Consider the following 20,373-nt stretch of genomic DNA (forward strand, 5'->3'; position numbering starts at 1 on the left):
ACAATTTTTCCCATCTCCTCGGTTTTGCATGAGGTGTTGTGACTGCTGAACAGATGTGACCCGTAAGTGCACTAAGTGCACTAAGTGCACTAACAATGTTGTATTTGGCTTTGACAGTGGTTTCATGCAGAGAGTTTTTGCAGAAACAAGCCGTGCTCTTTCTGACAGCACACATTGCCTGAAAACTGTTGGCTAGCCGACAAACCAGTTTTTGTGAATTTTTCCGTAGCGATTTAGAATGTTACCGTTCCCTGGTCATCTACAGTCGTGGTTGCAAGCTGCAGTCCTCTCAGTAGCCAAGGAGGCATCTCCGGCTGAAGTTGTCGTTGCTCTCCACAACTATCTGAGGGGACGTTGTACCCAGGTGGGAGCTGGCCTCTTCAGAATCTCCTTGCAGTGAGACAACCAGATGTTATGGCCAGAAGCTGAGACCAGGGAAATTTACGTTAGATAGTAAAAAATAAAAATTTCACTGTTATTGGGGTCAGGCATTGGAATAGGTTGGACAGGGAGGTGGTGGAGTACCCGTCCCTGGAGGTGTCTAAGAGGTGTCTGGATCTGGCGCTGGGTATATTGCTTAGTGGTTTAGAGGTTCCAGTGGTAGTGCTGGGTTGGTGGTTGGAACTCATGACTTTTCAGGTTCCTTCCAGCTTTCACCATTCCATGATTCTGTGCCTCCAGGTGTCACTGTGCCCAATGCAAATCCAACGTCAGGCTGCACACGGGAGGCACAGGATTCGGCCATACATGCGCCGGCAGCACCCCGCAGACGGACCCCCGGCCCCTCTCCCCCACGTAGGGCCGCTCCCAATGGACGCCAGCCTCTTCCCGGGAGGCGGCGCGGAGCCGGCCGGCCCGACGGCGCAGGGGCGGTGCCGGTCACGTGGGCGCGCGGCGGTCCCGCCCCCGCTCCGTCGGCAGCGGCGGTGGCGCCGGGGGCAGCTGGTGCCGTCCTCGGCGCTCCTCGTCACCGGGACAACCGGGATCGCCGCCGCCGCGCCTCTGCCATGGTGAGGAGCCCGCGGCACGACCCCGCCGCCCAGCCGCAGCGGGCTAGCCTGGCTGCCCGGGGAGGGGAGCGAGTGTTGGCCGGGCCGTGCGGAGCGGCCCCAGCGCCGGGCGGCTCAGCCGAGGCGACGGTGGCGGGCGGGAGAGCGCGGGGCGCGGGCGGTGCGGATGCGCGGCCCGGCGTGCGGCCCGGCGCGGGGCTACGCCCACCCACGCTGTAGACGAAGGGAAAAGAGAGTTTCTGTCTGCCCTTCTCTCTGTCTGCGTACCTGCCCAAAGCAGGTGGAGCAGTGCTGTCCCTCACTGTAGCACATGCCTGCGTGTGTGTGGTGAGGTGTGTCGGGCGCCTTTGCCGCCTCCTCCTCCTCCTCCTTCCCCCGTGTAACGACGGATCAGCCATGGCAGGGCTCTGCCTGGCGTGTGACCCGGGCCAGGTGTGTTGTCTGCCTGGATAACACAGGAGGGATGGTGTGTTTATATGGGTGTGTAAGGCGGCTGAGGAATGATGGAGGTGTGTCGCCCCCCTTATAAAGTAGAAAGAAAAAGCCATGGCGTGTGTCGGTGCACAGGGCAGGGCTGTCGCCGTGTGGATGCACGGGATGCTGGGTTTGGGCGCTGTGGTGTATCCTTATGCATGTACCATGAACCAGGGTGTGGCCTGGGATGTGTGTAGATAGCAGATACGCAATAAGACATGAGCGTAATGCTATGCCTCTGCTGTGATTTGGGCTTTGGGGGTGGTGTGTTTGTATTGTAGCAGAGATGTGACATTGTGCGCAGGGCCATGACATGGCATCGTATGTATGTAGTTGTGTCTGCCTGCTGCTGTCTGGTATGGGCTTGTGCCTGTGTGTATATATAGTGAATATTCTCTGGATATTTTTAAAGGCATATGCTATGGGTATGCAAAGATTATCTGTAGTCCTATATGTATGTAGCAGATACAGGTATAGTATTTCGTGTGTATAGAGCAGCAGTGGCTTGTGTGTGTGAGCATGCATAGCTGTGATGTGATGTGTATGCATCTGTGCATTTATAAGAGATTTGTGAGGTGAGTGTGGCGGGCACAAGGTTTGTTTCACCTGTATGTGGGAACTACACAGCACATGGCATGTGTGTGGAGGCTTGCAGCAGAGGGGGAAGAGAGACTGTGGTTTGCTCTGCGGGGATAGCATATGGGAATGTGACACAGTATGTACGCCAGGAGTGGCAGGACAGAGATGCATCAGATGTTTGTGAAAGGAAGATGACAAGGCATGTAAGGAGGAGTGTGTAGGGACAGGCACAGCATGTTTGGAAAGATGATTGGTTTGAGCCCTGTTTTCAATTACAGCTTAATTGTCTGATGCCTTACTGCTTCACAGTGATAGTTACAATGATAGATGCAACAAGAAGGCACAGTTGCTGGCCTTTCCCGCATGGGGAAGTATGCAGTGTTTGAAGGCAGACAGCCACTTTGTGTGTAATGATAGTAGGTTTTCAATATCAGGTTCTGGGGAGGTGGAGGGAGGTCTCAGGCTCACAAAGGCAAGAGCTATATTCCCGTGGTGTTGCAACTTTTCTTCCTTTGCATGAAGGCTTGTTCATGTGCTTTCTCTTTCCTTACATGTTGCCTTCTGTTCCTTCCCAATTCTAGCCTCCATGTTCTGAACCCAAACAAAGCAACCTTGAAAACTGAAATGTGAGATGGAATAAAAATATGGATAGACTGTGCATGATTGCAGTATGCTTCTACATAGAATCAGTTTGGATTTGCTTTGCAGTGGTTTTAGGATGTAGCTGTTGCTACAAGGAGGAGTAAACCTCAGTGGATAGGGCTGTGGATGAGGTAGCATTGGTGATGTGGCTGTGGTGTCACTTAGTGATGTGTTCTGCATCACATTAATATTCCATCAGAGAAGATGCAGTATCTTAAGTCAGTTGAATAAAATGGATTTATCTTGTGCTCTAAGATAGACTACAGACAGAAAAATGTTTATAAATGCACTGGAGATTGGACATCAGGAGGAATTTCTTCACTGAAAGAGTTGTTAAGCATTGGAAGAGGCTTCCCAGGCAGATGGCAGAATCACCATCCCTGGAGGTGTTCAGGAAACTATTGGATATATCATTTACTTAGAGCTGTGGTTTAATTGACAATATGGTGGTGTTCAGACAGAAGCTGAACTCAGTCTTGGAGAGGTTTTTTATTCTTAATGATTCTGTTATTCTATAAGCAAATATTTTCCATTTACTGAACTGGAGGTTTTCTTTGTGGTCCATGTTTACAATACCAATGAGATACCTTTAGCAGTCTAAACTCAGCCAACGTAGAATCTGCAAAGTGATGTTGGTGCTGTAATTGCACAGGGGAAATCTCAGAAATTATAACATCTGCTGTGCAGATTCTTATACTGGGCAACTGTACAGATGCTTGTACTGGGCAGCTTCGTAGTTGCACTTGACAGTGCAATCCTAGTTAAAATGAGGGGTAGCATGGGGCTAGCTGGTGTGGAAAGTTGAAATAAAAGTCAGGTTTTCAGTGAAGCATGGCAACTATATTTAGGTAGGTGTAGAAAAGTAGTACTGGTCTTGGCACTGTGACAATATTGATCTGAATCCCAGCAGAAGGCTACACATTGACAGTACTTCAGCTGTTTTGCCATTTGGAAGTCAGAATAACTGCGTTAATTTCATGTAAATTGTTATCAACTGGTAATTCTGGTAGTCTTTCTACTGAATTAGAAATGCACATAAGTGAGATACGTTAAGTAGGACAAAACCGGATGAAATTGTGACACCAAGTTCCTCCTCAAGCTAGTTTAGATAATAGCCACAACATCCACTTGCATTCTTTCTAATAATCTTTTTAAGAAGGCAATCCATATTCTCCATAGATTTCTGCTTTTCCTTTTTTGTTTGTTTTGTTTTGTTTGTATTTTAACCCCTCCAAGTGTTTCAGGACAATGCAAGAGCTGTTAAAATTTCTCATCATACTTGACCCATATATTTTGGGTGACTTGATGATAATGTGATAGGGCTTGAGTCCAGCTGTTCCCTTGAGCTTTTACAAAACTACTTTCCCACTTGAACTTTTAATGCAGAGTGGGACATTCTCATTCTTTGTAAAACTTCTGAGAAGGAAGATTGTAAATACAGAGTAACTTCTTTATGGAGAAAATCAGATTTGCATTCTTAAAAATGAAGAAAAACATATACATGAGGCATTAAAAGTGTATAATAAACTTAAGATTCACTATCTATTGGTATCTCCTCTGTCAATTCAATTTTTTTTCAGGATCAAGAAGCTATGTGTCTCTCAAAGCTTAAACTAATTGTTCTTGAGACTGAAGAACAAATGGTTTATAAAGATGAAACATTTTTCTTAGCCTAATTTTTCAGAAAATGTACTGAAAATCTGTATATATAGTGCAATTCTAAAAGATTGTGTGAAACAAAATGGATTATTTTTGTGACAAAGTTAATTATAATGCGACTGAAGTCCCTGTGAATCATTTTGTGGTGGAAGCTGCCTTAGATTCTATTTCACTATGTCTCTGTAGAATCTCAAAGTTAGCTGAGTGGTCAAAGGAAAGTATCTTTCTCAGGTGTTTTGAGTGTAGACTTTTGCAACTTACATTTGAGTGTTTGATACTTAAGGAGGGATTTGTTATTTACCTGGTCAAGGAAAAGTAAGCACAGGATCTGTAAATGCTTAATTTTTGCTGTCTCAAATAAACTCCCTCTTATGCATCTGCCCCTACCCGCCCCAAACGAAAACAGAACAAAACCCATCTAAATAAAACCACAGCATGAATTTAAATGTTTAAATGGATTTAAATAATTTCTGTTTGGTACAGGGGGACAATGGAAATGCAACAATAGTTGATGCAAGGCCACCTTAGCTGACAAAATCAACTACAGCCAATTTGTGGAGGGATTCCACCATGGTTTTTATCTTTGTGTTGGAGGAGCCACTGCTAGAGGAGGATTGGAAATTTGCCCTTTTCTGGACTTGCACATTTATGACTTTGGAACTATGAACACCTGCTGTGTAACCCACAAGAAAGTACAGTAATTTCACGATTATAAGCCGCGTCATTTTGACTAAAGTTTTGGTCCGTATCCGGAAGTGCGGCTTGTATTCCGGAGCAGCTAATATATGAAAAAAAGTTCAGAAATTTGCCAACCAGAAATGCGACCACAGAGCAGCCCTGAGCTGAGCCGAGCCGAGCCGAACCCACCCTGCCCCGGGCAGGGCCAGGGCCGCCCCCAGCAGCCGCGGGGGAGCGGGGCCGGGGCCGGCGGGGGAGGGGGGAGCCGTGCCAGGGCAGCTCCGTTGCGGGGGAGGGGGGAGCTGTACCGGGCCGGGGCTGTTCCCTGGCGGGGGTGGGGGGAACCGTGCTGGGCTGGGGCAGCTCCCCGGCGGGGGAGGGGGGAGCCGAGCCGGGCCGGGGCCGCTCCCCGGTGGCGGTGGGGGAAGCGGGGCTGAGAGCACATGGCCCTGAGCCAGTAAACCCCGTGTTTCTGCAATTCTGTTACTAATTGGCAACTTCGTGAAAGTTGCATGGGGATCCTCGCTGCGAACGAAAGGGCGGCTTACAATCTGGTGCGCCTTATATATGGAGATAAAATGAAACGTTGCTGACACCCCGGAAGTACAGCTTATAATCAGGTGCAGCTTGTAATCGTGAAATTACTGTACTCAATATTTGGTATCAAACTGCAGCACTCAAAATATTTGCCTTAATTCTTGTTATACACTTCTTTTTCTATTCCATTGTTTTCCTGAGTTCTCCTTGGTAGGCAGAAGGAAACAGTAAATTTGGCTTTCATTGGATTAGATTCCTGTTCAGCTGGTTACCCAGTATGTTCTGTAAATTTAAATCAAGGAGACAAGGACATAATCAAATCTGCATAAAAGTGAAACTCTACCAATATGTCAAATTTATCTGTCTTCAGAGGTTGAAATCGAGGTCAGAGCTTCACTGAGAAAAGCCATTTCCATATCATAACTTGATGTTATGTGGTAGTTATATAAATATTAAGGGGCAAAATGTCTAAGTGTGGTTGTGGATTATAGACTATTTTCTGAACAACTTCTGGAACAAAAGTATCAAGAAAAATTTATTTCTGCAGAAATTCAAGAAACATACATTTTGGCAAATACTAAATGTCCATTTTCTTTCTAAATCTCAACCTATTACCTTTCTTGGAACAGTTTGAAGAAGATGTTTTGGAAATGCTACTATGATGCTATTTTCTTTGAAGTCAAGTGTAATAACTGCTTGTAACCATGAAGAGGTACCTGATTTTGTCTTTTATAATTGAAATCTTTATTAATAGTGCATTACCTGTATGGCAGCTTTTATTAATTATGCATTACATATATGGCATATGTAGCCAAAAAGCAGATTTTTCTCTTGTTTTTTCCTTGTTTGTTTTCTAGGGAGATTTGTCTTGCAGAGAAGATTTACCCTTCCTAGTAAAGATTTCATGCTCAGTACTAGGAAAAACCTCAGTTCTGGCATAGCATTTATGAGGCAGATCAAGTACTGTTTTGAAATGGCTTTTTAGAAACTACAGAGTCATTCTTGTAATAAACCATACCTTTTATGTCTCAAATGTGTTTTTGAAGAGCAGTTATGAAGGGGGAGGATTAGTACTCAAAATTTCTGTTTCACAGAAAACACATTTCACAAGGGTTCTGACTCTGCTTGAACCATGCAGTCAGTACAAACTGTGATTTCATGTGCAGTTTGAGCTAAGTGCAGTAAGAAGAATTGCCTTTCTGGATATGGGATTGCGTGACTGGAGGGAGGACTCAGTTTGTTCAAATTAGAATGCTGCAAACTCCTGGGGAAATGGACTCGCTGAAGAATCGCCATGTGAACACTCCAGGAGGATTTCACATCTCTGTTGTCGTGCCATCAGCCTGTTAGTTTGTGCACTGATATTGAAGACTGGGAATAAAACTTAGCCATATGTATGTCAGTAAAATCAGCTATATGCAGAAGTGGGGATTCAGAGTTTTGATAGATGTTCTCCTAATGGCTCTGAATCTGTGATGTGGATTAAATTTGAATGGCTGAAAGTAGATGACTACATTGAAATGAATGGACACTAACTTTTCTTTTGGACTGATTTTGTTCAGAACCATATAATGTTCTGAATGCCTTTGAGAACATGTATTTATAGCACAATTCTACAAAATTGCGTTACACCAGCTGGATTATTTTTATGATTACATAATTTGTAATATGACCACCCAGTCTTTTTGGATATTGTGATGGAAACTACCTTAGAATCTCCTCCAGTATTTCTGCTTAGAGTCTCGAAGTTACTTGAGTGGACAAAGAAAAGAACCTTTCTCAGGTGTTTTGAACTTGGGCTTTTGCAAATTCCATTTGAGACTCTTGGTGCTTGAAGAGGGATTTGTCATTTACCTGGCCAAAAAATACGGAATCTGTATGATGTGCAATCATTGTTGTGAGGGGCTACTTTGTATACCATCGTGATGGGTTACAGGCAACAACTGCTTCATCCATCTGATTTTAGTTTTCTGAAATTTTCCCATTAATTATTGGGTCTGTTGGTCTCCAAGCCCATAAAGATGATGATATGGGTTTCTCCATATTCCACTTCAAAGTACAGTAATTTCATGATTATAAACTGCACCATTTTGACTAAAGTTTTGGTCTGTACCCGGAAGTGCGGCTTGTATTCCGGAACGGCTTATGTATGAACAATGTTCAGAAATTTTCCAACCCGAAAGTGAGAGTCCACAGCAGCCCTGAGCCGAACCAGAGCCCATGCGGCCCTGGCGACAGGGCGGCGCTGCCAATCTGAGTCCATGATATTTCTCTGTATTTTTTTTGGTATTTTCAGTCTTGTGCAGCTACGCGGCTGCCTGGCTCCCTGCCCGCCCAAGCGGCTGAGTGGCTTCCCGCCCACCCAAGCAGCTGCCCGGCTCCCCGCCCGCCCAAGCAGCTGAGCAGCTCCCCACCCACCCAAGTGGCTGCCTTGCTCCCTGCCCGCCCAAGCAGCTGAGCGGCTGCCCTGCTCCCCGCCTGCCTGAGCAGCTAAGTGGCTCTCTGCCCACCCAAGTGGCTGTCTGCTCGCCCGGCCGAGCAGCTCCCAGCCCACCCGAGCAGCTTTCCACCCGCCTGCCCAAGCGGCTACCCTACTCTTTGCCCGCCCGAGCGGCTGCCCGGCTGAGCGGCTGTTTAAAGGCAACGCAGATCCGTTGGAAATGCTTTCAAAATGACCATGCTTTCCGCTCGTAAATAAAACTCGCAGGGTACGCTGCCGCAGCTATTGTCTGTATCTTTTTTGACTTGGAAGTAATGTTTCCAAGGTCGGCACCTGCCAGTAAACCCTGCGATCCCGCGATTCTGTTACTAATTGGCAATTTTGTGAATGTTCGCTATGAACGAAAGTGTGGCCTATGCTCAGGTGCGGCTTATATATTAACGAAGACGTAAACGTTGCCGACACCCAGACGTGCGGCTTACAATCAGGTGCGGCTTATAATCATGAAATTACTGTAATTTAAAGATTGGACTGCTAATTAAATGCTTTAATTTAGTTTTTTAAGGAATGATGTCTAAAAGTATCATCATGTACTGTTTGGAGGGGTATAATCTTAAAAGACAAGTAATGGATAATTATCTGAAAAAGGAAATGTTCAGTCATTAGTTTTTTTGAAAGGCAGATGTGGGCTGGGTGAGCCTGAATGAAGGGTTAGTCTTCCATGTAGCTCCTATCTCAGAGTGCATAAGGAAAGCAAAGCTTGCAAACCTTTTTTTGCCAATAAAAGTGTAATGCCTCTTTGTTTAAGTGAGGTTTTGGATTGAACATAATGTTTTCTGCCATTCTGGCTACCAAGCACCAGTTACATTATAGCAGTATTGATAGAATGTTATGTTTTAAAATGTTATGTAAAATGTTTCAAATGAATTTTAGGCTTGCAAGTAATTAGGTCAATCACTAATTCTGTAAACCATTGGATTTCCCCTTTTTAACGAGCAAAAATAGAAAATATCCCACTGGAGTGTTCCATTTAGGGGTGGTTGTTGAGATGGATGCAGGTTAAGAAGCAGGAAGGGCCTTTCAGGAGTTCCACAGAGATGTTTATTTCAGCCATGCGCATGGGCAGTCCATGAGAGGCAAAAGGCAAAGGCCTGGTCTGAGAGTCTGGGTAATGTATATGGGATGAGCGGAGTGGGGGAAGAAGTATCCGGGACCAGTTACCAGGGGACATGGGGGCAGTACAAGGGGGGGGTTAGGGCATAGGGTGGGGTTAGGACATGGGGGCCAACAGGAAGGCAGGGTGGGAGTGTCTGAAGGACTGAAGGACAGGGAGAGGGGCATGGGGCTGACCAGGGTTTGCTATGAGAGAAGCCGTTAGTGTTTCCCTAACTAGGGTATGCCTTGTAGGGTCTCCGCACTGGAGTCAGAGGATTACTGTCTCTTCGGTGACTTAGTAGGAGACAAGGCTGAGTCTTGCATTAGGGTATGGGCATTTCAGCTGACACATCAGGTTAACCTGTCAGACCTTAATACCCTGGCTGCTTGCAGGAATGAAACTGTACTCTAAAAGACTTGAATGGTGATTTCCAAATATGTTGTTGGCAATAGGTACTCCCCTTCAGAAAAACACACAGGAAAAGGTCATGAGAGCTGTTTGAGCAACTGAGGGTGGGCTGGTATGCTTGAGGCAGAAGGAAAAGCAACCTCCAAGCACCTTCTGCTCTGCACTGGGAGGCACTTGAGTTGAAACAGCCAGAGGCCTCAAGGTAGAGTTGTGCAGCTGTGGACATCAGCTCTGAAGTTCACAAATGACCTTGTTGTATCACCCAGTAAGAACAGGCCCTTGCAGACCCAGGCTGATGCCCTCCAGTAAAATGTGGATGATGTGATATGAATACCAGTGCTGGCAAAACAAGAATGATGGCTCTTCTGGAAGAGAATCGAGCAGCAAAGTGGGCAGTGTGGCCAGCTGCTTCTGCCTGGCTGGTTTTATGATGTTAAACAGCACTTATTCTGGGGAAATTTTAAAAGCTTTATGGTCCTTATAAGCAGCCTTCAGTCATTGGAAGGCATGAAGGAAAAACAGAGACATGCTCAGGTGCATTTGATCTTCTCTGAAGATGAGCTTTAACTCTTTAAGATGACCAACACAATAAGAGTGGAAGTATTTGATATGAGGTGTTGCTTTTGTTCAGTCAATTTGTCATCACAGCATTAGAAGAGAAAATACCCCAAGGAAAGACCAATGCAAAAGATTCAGAGGGTGTCTGGAAGCAAGGAGGAAGCTGTAGGTCTACGGAAGACCATTCCCTGGGCTCTAGCAGTGTGTGTCCAAAGGGAAGAAAGTGTTAGCAGCCACAGCAGGCCAGGAAGTCTCGATTTTAAATGCACAAAGGGAAAGCCTGAGCCAGAGCAGGGTGAACAACTGGGGCATAGGAGCAAGAACCTGAAGGGTGTGTCTGTGTGTTGAAATGAAAGATTTTGCCCATCTGTCTCTGCTGTAGACATGCTTGGTTCAAGATGGGATTGCATTTCAAAGTTCGCTTTGGTGTGTTGCAATATTTGTTGATTATACAGAAAGCTTTACCATGGGTTCTAGTTGAGCAGCAGTCCTATGTCATCAGCTGTTATGTCTTCAATACCACTTATTTCAGTTTTGTTGGCAATGTATATCCTGTCTAATGCTCCTTTTGTTGACTGGATACAACTATGTTTTGCCACTTGCATAGTGTTAAATGATTCTGCCTGTCTGATGCATTGATTGTACATTTGTGGAGGAAGCCCTAGCAAGCAGCAATTCCTTAAGCATTAGAGAATTTTATACACTTACACTAGAGTGTAATATGGGACAATCTGAAATTTGTGGTAAAGGAAGGTTGTTTTACCTCTTCTTCCTCTTCCTTCATTTTTGTGGTGTATTTAAATAGAGAGCTTTTTAGGATGCCATTCATTACTTTAGTTTGCTGGTGAGATACTCTAGTTAGCAAAGCCAATTTGGTGGCTTTCCTACCACTATAACACTAGGTGCTTTCAATACCTTGGTGATAGCAAAATTGCACAGGCAACAATTAGGTGTCTCTACCTAGGAGGAGAGATATGCAGCAAGGTGCTGGGTTTTGTGTTTGGCAGCAAAAATCTGCACATCAAGGTAGTGAATAAAACTTTATTTTCTCAGAATTTTCCTTTAAAATTTGGTGTTACCATGTCTATTACTGCATGAATAATAATTAATAAAAACTGTTCATGCCATTGAAAACCTGAAAGACTTGATGCTTCGTGGAGTTATACCCCTGGTGCTTTCGATGCACCTTTCGTGCCGGGTTATTTCTAAATGATTAAAGCAGCTAGTAATTGCTAAAAAGGTTATTTATTGTTAGAATGCATCGGTTTTCAAAGGCACAGTCATAGACATTAAAGTCCATGCTAAGTTTTAGCATAAAGTCCCGAACAAAAGCAGGAACTGTCCCCAGGGGTCCCAGAGAGGCTGGTGTTGCTGCCGGAGCTCCTATCTTCTCGGGTGTTGGAGACGCTGTCAGGCACAGCAAAGCAATGACAAAAAGCAGTGACAAAAGCAAAAAATAATGGCAAAAAGCAAAAACACCAACTCTTTCCAATACATAATCTTATTTAGGATTTTTCCAACAAGCTAGCACATAAACTCAGACCACTACTTCTCAACCTATGAAAATTCTAATTTCTTAACACATTAGGACACGTATAAACTACGTATATGATCTGTCTTATTCTATCTGAAAAATGCAAGCAATATTCTCACTGAAGTTCTATTTCGTCTAAGTAGTGTCTAAGAAGGAGCTTCTGGAGTCTCTACTGAAAACATTAGTGTGCTTGTTTACCTTCACTAGAACTTGTTCTTCTACTCTGGTATCTGCACCTTTTACATATTAAAAGCACTTACAGCTCTCACTGAAACTTACTTACTGACTTACTTACTTACTTATTTACTTGTCCTAAAACTCAAACTTACTTCTAAACTTATATTCTTTAACCTAAACTCCCATTTTATGTGTGGTTGGCTTAACATGTTTCAATCCATCCAAGGGCTTTAATTCAATTCCTACCCTCTGGCTTCTGCCTGAAGGATTCAGGCAGGCCCTTGTCTCACTGACTCCAACAATGCTTTATACATACAGCTGTATTTACAATTTAAGTAGGATGTGTGCTGTGTAAACCATAGAAGGGAAGGAAATATATGGATTTAATTCTGGCCTACTGTCTCCTGTGATGAATATGACCCAATGTTGTTTTTTTCCCTGAATTGATAAAAACTTCAACCTTGTTTTCGGTGTAAATGCCTTTTGCTGATGCTCTTTAGAGTCTTTCAACTTCATCTTCCTCAAACCTACTTTCCCCCAGAATTCCTTTAGCATGCTACTAAGCAAGGCTATTTTTGAGAGTCTGGGTTTTTAATAACTTCTGATATGAAAAGTTAACACGTTGAAAGTCCTTATCTATTCTGATTTCAGTGGAAATTAGATACATAAATATCTCAGTGGAACTGAGCCATGATGATGACCTGCTACCAAAACTGTTTAATCTGTTAAGAAAATAGCTCTATTCAATAGACGACTGAATGACAACTGAAATTGCATGCTTATAAAAAATAAGGACTATCACCAAAATTAGTAGTATAACCTTATTTTGATCTTGAAATAACTCTATTAGGAAAGATTTCTTCATCTCATTAATTCTGGTGAAAACAGGAAACCTTTATCGCTAGCTGTTAGACCAGAAGAGATTAATGTGCTTCTCTCAATGTTGGCAAGCTAAGTATGATGTACGAAGAAGTTATGTTCTAGGACTAATAGCAATTAGTATGTTTAATAATATGAAAAATGAATTAAAGTGGGGAGATTATCCTTTTTGGTTTCACAGATTTACACAATGGATGCTTTGTTTATGTAATAAAGAGATGTTTAAAAATGTATTTGCTAAAGAAATTTAATGTAAGAAAGTATCAGGTACAGTAATTTCATGATTATAAGCTGCACCATTTTGACTAAAGTTTTGGTCCGTACCCAGAAGTGTGGCTTGTATTCTGGAGTGGCTAATATATGAAAAAACATTCAGAAATTTGCCAACCAGAAATGCAAGCACGCAGCAGCCCCGAACTGAGCCGAACCTGCGCGGCCCTGAACAGGGCCAGGGCTGCCCCCGGCGGCCCTGGGGGAGCGGGGCTGGGGCTGGCGGGGGAGGGGGGAGCCGTGCCAGGCCGGGGCTGCTCTGTGGTGGCGGGGCCAAGCCTGGCCGGGGCAGCTCCGCGGTTGGGGAGGGGAGAGCCGTGCAGGCCAGTGCAGCTCCGCGGGGGGGAGGCGGGAGCCGTGCCGGGCCAATGCAGCTCTCCGAGGGGGGAGGCAGGAACTGAGCCGGGCTGGGGCAGCTCTGCGGTGAGGGAGGGGCAGCCGTGCCGGGCTGGGGCAGCTCCGCGGCGGGGGAGGGAGAGCCGTGCCGGACCGGGGCCGTTCCCCAGCGGGGGAGGGGGAGCCGAGCTGGGCTGGATCAGCTCCACGGCGGTGGCGGGGGGGCTGTACCAGACTGGGGCAGCTCCGTGGCGGCAGCGGGGGAGCCAGGCCAAGTCCACACGACCCCGAGCCAGTAAACCCCGCGTTCCTGCGATTCTGTTACTGATTGGCAACTTTGTGAAAGTTGCACACGGGTCCTCGCTGCGAATGAAATCCGGTGCGGCTTGTATATGGAGGAAAAATGAAATGTTGTTGACACCCCGGAAATGCGGCTTATAATCGGTACGGCTTATAATCATGAAATTACTGTAATTTTAAAAGAAAATACCCCCTTTTTAGCTCATAACCAATCTTCCAAAAGTAAAGTGAAGATATTACCAAGCGAGGTCAGTTAAGCAATGTAAGAAATGGCTTGAGGTTTGAGTAATAAGAAATTACATTTTTCTCTTGTGGATTTTGTTTTGTGTTATTCATTCTTGCAATTCTTTTAAAAATGAAGAGATCTTCTGTATTTCTTCTTGTGTTTACAGGAAATTTAAAAATAGTTTTAGAGTAACATTTATTACATACGTTCAATTGCATCCTTTTTCCTTGTGCGCAGATTTGCCGTTTGTATTTGGGGATTTTATACAGTTAAAACCATACTTTTGTAGAGTTTGAGATACCCTATCATTAATGCAGTCAAACTTGCTACTGAATACAAAAGCAAAGAGAGGAGAAATATTCTTTCTACATTCTGGGTAGTCTTGATTGTTATTTCGGGTTACTGTGTACAGGTGTTCTGAGGGCATGTTGTTGCCAGCACAATCTGTAAGTAAAGAAAAAAATTCATATTTGGCAAGAATACTATAATATTTTTTACAGTGATCAAACACTTCCTTGACTGAGTGTTTTTGGTGGATTTATTTTATAAATAGAAACTGAAAACTAGAGGTTATGTACAGTAATTTCACGACTATAAGGCGCACCCTTTTGACTAAAATTTTCCCTTGAATCCAGAAGTGCACCTTACAGTCCGGTGTGCCTTATCTGATGTACAAAGTTGCAAAATTTGGCAAACTGGAAGTGTGAGCTGTGAGCCGTGGGGGGAGCCGAAAGTGCCACGGCAGCTGGCTGGGGGCGGGCCTGGAGGCCCGCGGCACCGCCCCTACTGGGTGGAGGCGGGCCAGGGGGCCCGCGGCACCGCCCCTCTCGGGTCCAGGCAGTCCCGGGGGCCCATGGCTGCCGGGTGGAGGCGGGCCAGGGGGCCCGCGGCACTGCCCCTCTCGGGTCCAGACAGTCCCGGGGGCCCATGGCTGCCAGGTGAAGGCGGGCCAGAGGGCCCACGGCACTGCCCCTCTCGGGTCCAGGCAGTCCCGGGAGCCCATGGCTGCCGGGTGAATCTGGGCTAGGGGGCCCGCGGCACCCGCCTTCCCGGGTCCAGGCAGTCCCGGGAGCCCATGGCTGCCGGGTGAATGCCGCCCAGGGGGCCTGCGGCACCCGCCTTCCCGGGTCCAGACAGTCCCAGGGGCCCATGGCCGCCGGGTTGAGGCGGGTCCTTGGCCAGCAATCGCGTGGGGTGAGCTGGGGGCGGAGCCTCGCTGCAAAAAAAAAATGCACCTTATAGTCCGGACTATAAGGCACACCTCCGGGAGTCGGCAAATTTCGCAACTTTGTACATTATATAAGGTGCACCGGCCTATAGGGCGCGCTTTTTTGTTTTGCAGCGAGGATCCGCCCCCAGCTCCCCCCGCGCGGTTACTGACCAAGGCCCTGCCTCAACCCAGCAGCCACCGGCCCCCAAGCCTACCTGTACCCGGCAGAAGTGCCCCACGGGCCCCCAGGCCCACCTCCACCTCGCAACCATGGGGCCCCGGGCCTGCCTGTATCTGGCGGGAGGGGCACTGCTGGCCCCCGGGCCTGCCTCCACCCGGCTACTACAGCAATGCGGCCCCGTGGGCCCACCTTCACCCAGCTGCCGCAGCACCGTGGCCACACGGGTCCTCCTCCACCCAGCTGCCGCTCCCCTGCGGCCCCGTCTCCACCCAGCAGCCGCGGCCGTGCCGGCTCCCTCCACGGCTCGCGGCTCACACTTCCGTGCTGGCAAATTTCTGAACTTTGTACATTATATAACGGGCACCAGACTATAAGGTGCACTTCCGGGTTTGGGCCAAAATTTTAGTCAAAAGAGTACACCTTATAGTCATGAAATTACTGTAATTAGATTTTTTTTAATATAAGCATTATCTAGCACACATGTAAACTAGCAGCAGTCTGCAAAGTAGCTTTATTTAAAAATACATGCTTGTGCATATGTGTCTGCTAGATGATGTAACTTTTGAGGCATTATCTGCAGCTATTATTCTATAGCTGCAGGTAATACACAAACTATACTGCTGCTGCGGTCTATACACAGACTTTGTGTGCTCTCATAGAGGTGACATCCTTTTTTTGTGGTTTATGTTCCTAACCTGCAATGCACAGGAGTATTTCCTTGCTTGACTCTTTAGTAATCCTAACTTCTATGAAGATAGTATATATGCCCCTTTTTTCTAAATGAGTTCTGCTGTAAACACAATTAGGCATACAGACTGTTCTAAAAAAAAAAAATCCCAATATATGCTATTGTTTTCAGGCCACAAGCTGCAAACTTTGAGTAGTGTATAATATAAAAATGGCACACATTAGTAACTCACAGGTCATTCTGTTGAAGTCAGAAGTAGTCAACCAGTTCTAAAAATGTTATTGATGTACATGGCATATTTCAGCCTAAAGGCTGAAAATAGCAGCAGCAATGGGTATTGGATATAAAACAGCCAGAACAAAGCTGGGCCTATTGTCAGCCATGTGGAACTGCTTAAAGCAAATATCTCTTTTCTGAAGGATCTAGAATTGTCCTGTTGAAGTACATATTCATTGTTATTTTATGCTTTGAATATCTGTAGTCCCCAGTCTGTGAATAAATGTGCTACTTTAGTTGCTGGAAAAAGAAGCTTGATTAAACTTGTCAGTCTTATTGAAAGTTGACAGCTTTATTGTCTTTAGATGTGGGGATAACCATGCACAGAGGTAGTGGGCGAAGAAATCTGAAAAAATTAGAACAGTAGTATGCAGTTAACTTGAAATCAATCTAAGATGTACTGGAAGAGAAAAAGGGTTCTTGGCAGCAACCAGAAAGAGGTTCAAGTCTCCAAATCTTACAGTATTTTTTAGGGAGATCTTTTCAAAATTCCCAGTTGTGTAATTTTTACTGTCTTGCTTCCTTTATGAAGACAGAATCAAGCTTATATTCAACTTTAATTTTTTTTCTTTGCTTTTGTGGTCCTTTTTTTCTTTTTTTAAAACAAGAAGCTAAGCAAGTAATTTCCCAGTATTCAATGTGTGTGGATAATAGGATGAGCAAAGGGTAATACCCTTATGTCAAGAACAGCTTAATAAAGGGAGAAAATTTCTTCCAGTTGTTTTAATGTTTTGTGTGATTTTTGTATTTACCTTTTAGCATTCAGGAACTCATCTGTTTCAGATCCTTCTTCCTAGCTTTTGTTTCTGGTATTATGGACAGAAAATGAAGTCCCTAAAGCTCTTCTCTTTACATGGAAAATGATTGCTTGTGACTTTGACACCTTTCAGTCTTTGCCATTATTCCTTAAATTCCATTTCACCTTCTGTTTTGTTTATTGCTTGTGTTCCTCTGGTAAAATTTCTTAAATATTTAGACAAAGTTGTAAATCTGGTCAACATCTTTGTTTCAGTTGTTCTGTTTGTTGACTGCATAACCTTGGTATTGCCTGCTCTCTCTTTTTTTTTTCTTTTTTTTTTTTTTTTTTGGGTGAGAGGTATTTTCAGTTTTTCTTGTAGCATTTCTTGACGTGCTTGCTTTGATTATGTAGCAGTTACTGCCCTGTCTGTGCAGATAGTTACATTCTATTAATATTCACCTACCTGGGCCAAGTATTTGCACTGTATACAGTAAAAGGAGGGACCTGAATAACTGGAAAGTGTCCAGTTTGGTTTTTGTAATGGGACAGTTTTTGGACTGTGCAGCCAGTGTATATTTGTATATGTCTTGCTATTGCTTGAAGCTTCACTACTGCTTAAAATACTTCTTTGTGCAGTTTTAAGTGTGCTTGTTTCATGATTATTAAGTTGCTCCACAATTTTTGTGTGGTCAAATCTTAGCACTAGGGAAAATAATTTTATCATATTGACAGCTAACATGGTGAAAACTTGATATTAACAGTAATTTAAGAAAATTAAGCATCTAAGTAGAAGGCAAATAGCATCTTTAAAATACATTTTACTTGTTGGTTTTTAAAATAGTGTTTTTTCTTTCTGTTTCTAGGTTTTCTCAAATAATGACGAAGCCCTTATTAACAAAAAACTACCCAAAGAACTTCTGTTGAGGTAATTCTACATAACATTTTAAGGAGTAAAAACCTGAGGATTGTGTGTTGCTTATGTGTCTTACAGACTATGAAGTGTTACTAATTCAGTCTTAAATCCACTTGAAATAAATAACAACACATGTTCTTGGAATTCTTGAACTCGTTGCCTTGATTTGTTTTAATGTGTTCAAGTTATACTGTACCATGGAAGATGTAATTTAGTTGTGATTTTTGACTTGCGCATCAGAAAAAGAAGTGAAATAAAGTGTCAGAAAAACTTTGGTGTACCAAGTACAGTAATTTCACGACCGTAAGGTGCACCGGACTATAAGGCACACTTTTGTTTTGCAGCAAGGAGCCGCGCCGTGCGCAACAAAGTAACGAATTAGTAACAGAATCGCGTCATCGCGGGTTTACTGGCATGTGCTCAAATTGGAAACATTTTAAAAGATTGGTGTAGCCTTTAAATGCAGCCCCAGGCTCCCTCCCCGTGTGCGGGCAGACCCTGGCACTCCTGCACGCCGCTGACGCCGGTTGGCGTGGCTCAGGACTGCCCGCGGTTCGGGGCGGCTGGGGACTGCCCATGGCTGCCGGGCGGGAGCCGGGAAAGAGCTGAGAGAGAGCCAACAGAGAGTGGGGACACAGCCGGGACAGAGCAGGGAGAGAGCGGAGGCAGGCAACCGGCAGACAGCGGGGACAGAGCCAGGAAAGAGTGGGCAGAAAGCAGAGGCAGGCAGCCAGCAGACAGCAGGGATACAACCCCGACAGAGCGGGCAGAAAGCAGAAGCAGACAGCGGGGATACAGCCCCAACAGAGCGGGCAGAAAGCAGAGGCAGGCAGCTGGCAGACAGCGGGGATACAGCCCTGACAGAGCAGGCAGAAAGCAGAGGCAGACGCCCACAGACAACGGGGACAAAACCAGGACCAACTAGGAGCTGCAGCCACGGGGAGGGAGCCGGACTGCCCGTGGGGCGGGACTGCCCGTGGGGAGGGACTGCTTGCCGGCGGCTGGGATCTATTGTGGTCCATGTCGAACTCACTCTTGCCATTAACAACCACCCTCAGTAACGCCTTCACCCATGGGTAAGCAAGAAGCTTTTCTCTGATTGGTTTATTGTGGTCAGAAGCGCGGGTCTCGCCTTCCCCTGGCATTGTTTGAGCGTGGAGATTTAGACAAATCCCGCATTTCTGACCACGATAAACCAATCAGAGAAAAGCTTCTTGCCTGCGCAGGGGGTGAAGGTGTTACTGAGGGTGAGTGTTAACAGCGAGCATGAACTCGGCATGGCTCCACAGAGGAGACTAGCTTACGACGCACATTTTAAATTAAAAGCAATCAACCATGCAAAACAACATGGAAATAGAGATGCAGCTCAGGAGTTTTTTTGGGGAGTTTTTTTCCCTTCACTCTTCTCAAACCTGGGACGACAGCCCTGGTGGTGCCATCTCGCTTTACTGCTCCAGTGGCTGCAACACCTGAGGGGACAACCAGGTCCCTTGGTGTAATGAAATGCGCTTTGTTATGTAATCCTGGTAATTAGGTGCTTACAGACGCTGAGTGCAATACTCGTTAGCACATCTTCTGTTGAGTAAATGAAAAGCAGTTCCCAGGAGACTACAGAAACAGACCAATACCAGAAGACATGCTGAGAAGGGCGACCACACCAGATGCCCAGCCGAGGGCGAGCAGCCCTGAACCAAGGCAATCCCGAACCATGGACCATCTGGGTCCCTCCCTGCGGCTGCAGTTCCCAGCGGGTCTTGGCTCCCGCGCGGCGGCCGCACCTCCCGCGGTTCCTGGCTCGGCTCGCAGCTTGCACTTCCGGGGTGGCAAATGTCACAACTTTGTCCATCAGATAAGGCGCACCGGACTATAAGGCACACTTCCGGGTTTGAGGGAAAATTTTAGTCAAAAGGATGCGCCTTATAGTCATGAAATTACTGTAGTCAGCTCTGCCACACTCTCAATGTTGTATATCTGTCTGAAGAGCCTAATTCTTTAATGTAGTTCACGCTCTTTTTGCCATGAACTTTATTCTAACTAAATAAAAATGCAGATTTAATGTCAGAAGTCACTACAGTGAAAAGCTCAATCAATTACCATTACTGTCAGTCTGTGTTGTATAAGTAGAACCAACAGAGGGATCTTTCTTATTGTAGTCATTGGGTTGCTCATAAATTTTATCAGCTTGCTGATGTGTGAGTAGATCATCTTTGCAAAAGTTACCTAGAACACCAAGATCAGTAAGTTCAGCCCATGATTGGTGGATGTCTTCATGCTCCCATGTGGTTGAAAGTTGATTTCAAGCAAAGTATAAGCCAACTGTCAAATGTGGAACTATTACTTGGTTGGATGTGGCCACTGCAGAGCTGGAACTGAATCAGGTCAGCAACATCTTCTGTACCTAAAGAGAGGATTTGTTACAGACTAATCCTTAAGGTGAAAGGAAAAAAAATGAAGAGAAAATGTTTGGTTATGATGGTGCAATTACAGGTTTTAGTGGTGGTGT

The 20,373-nt window shown here is 45.3% G+C and overlaps 1 protein-coding gene across 3 annotated transcripts in view; it reads left to right on the top strand.

The window, feature by feature from the left end:
• The first annotated feature begins 904 nt into the window (after positions 1 to 904).
• FBXL2 (F-box and leucine rich repeat protein 2) overlaps positions 905 to 20,373 on the top strand; it is a 67,816-nt gene continuing 48,347 nt past the window's right edge. For 2 of the 3 annotated variants that reach the window (XM_033054632.1, XM_033054643.1), the window contains exons 1-2: positions 905 to 1,010; positions 17,821 to 17,882. In XM_033054632.1, coding sequence (XP_032910523.1) covers positions 1,008 to 1,010; positions 17,821 to 17,882 — 65 coding nt within the window. In that variant the 5' untranslated portion in view covers positions 905 to 1,007. Of the gene's footprint in view, positions 1,011 to 17,820; positions 17,883 to 20,373 lie in introns of those variants that run through there. The other variant, XM_033054653.1, reaches the window with a different exon arrangement.

Source organism: Catharus ustulatus, chromosome 1 (genome assembly GCF_009819885.2).
Source record: "Catharus ustulatus isolate bCatUst1 chromosome 1, bCatUst1.pri.v2, whole genome shotgun sequence".
NCBI classification, from domain to species: Eukaryota; Metazoa; Chordata; class Aves; order Passeriformes; family Turdidae; genus Catharus; species Catharus ustulatus.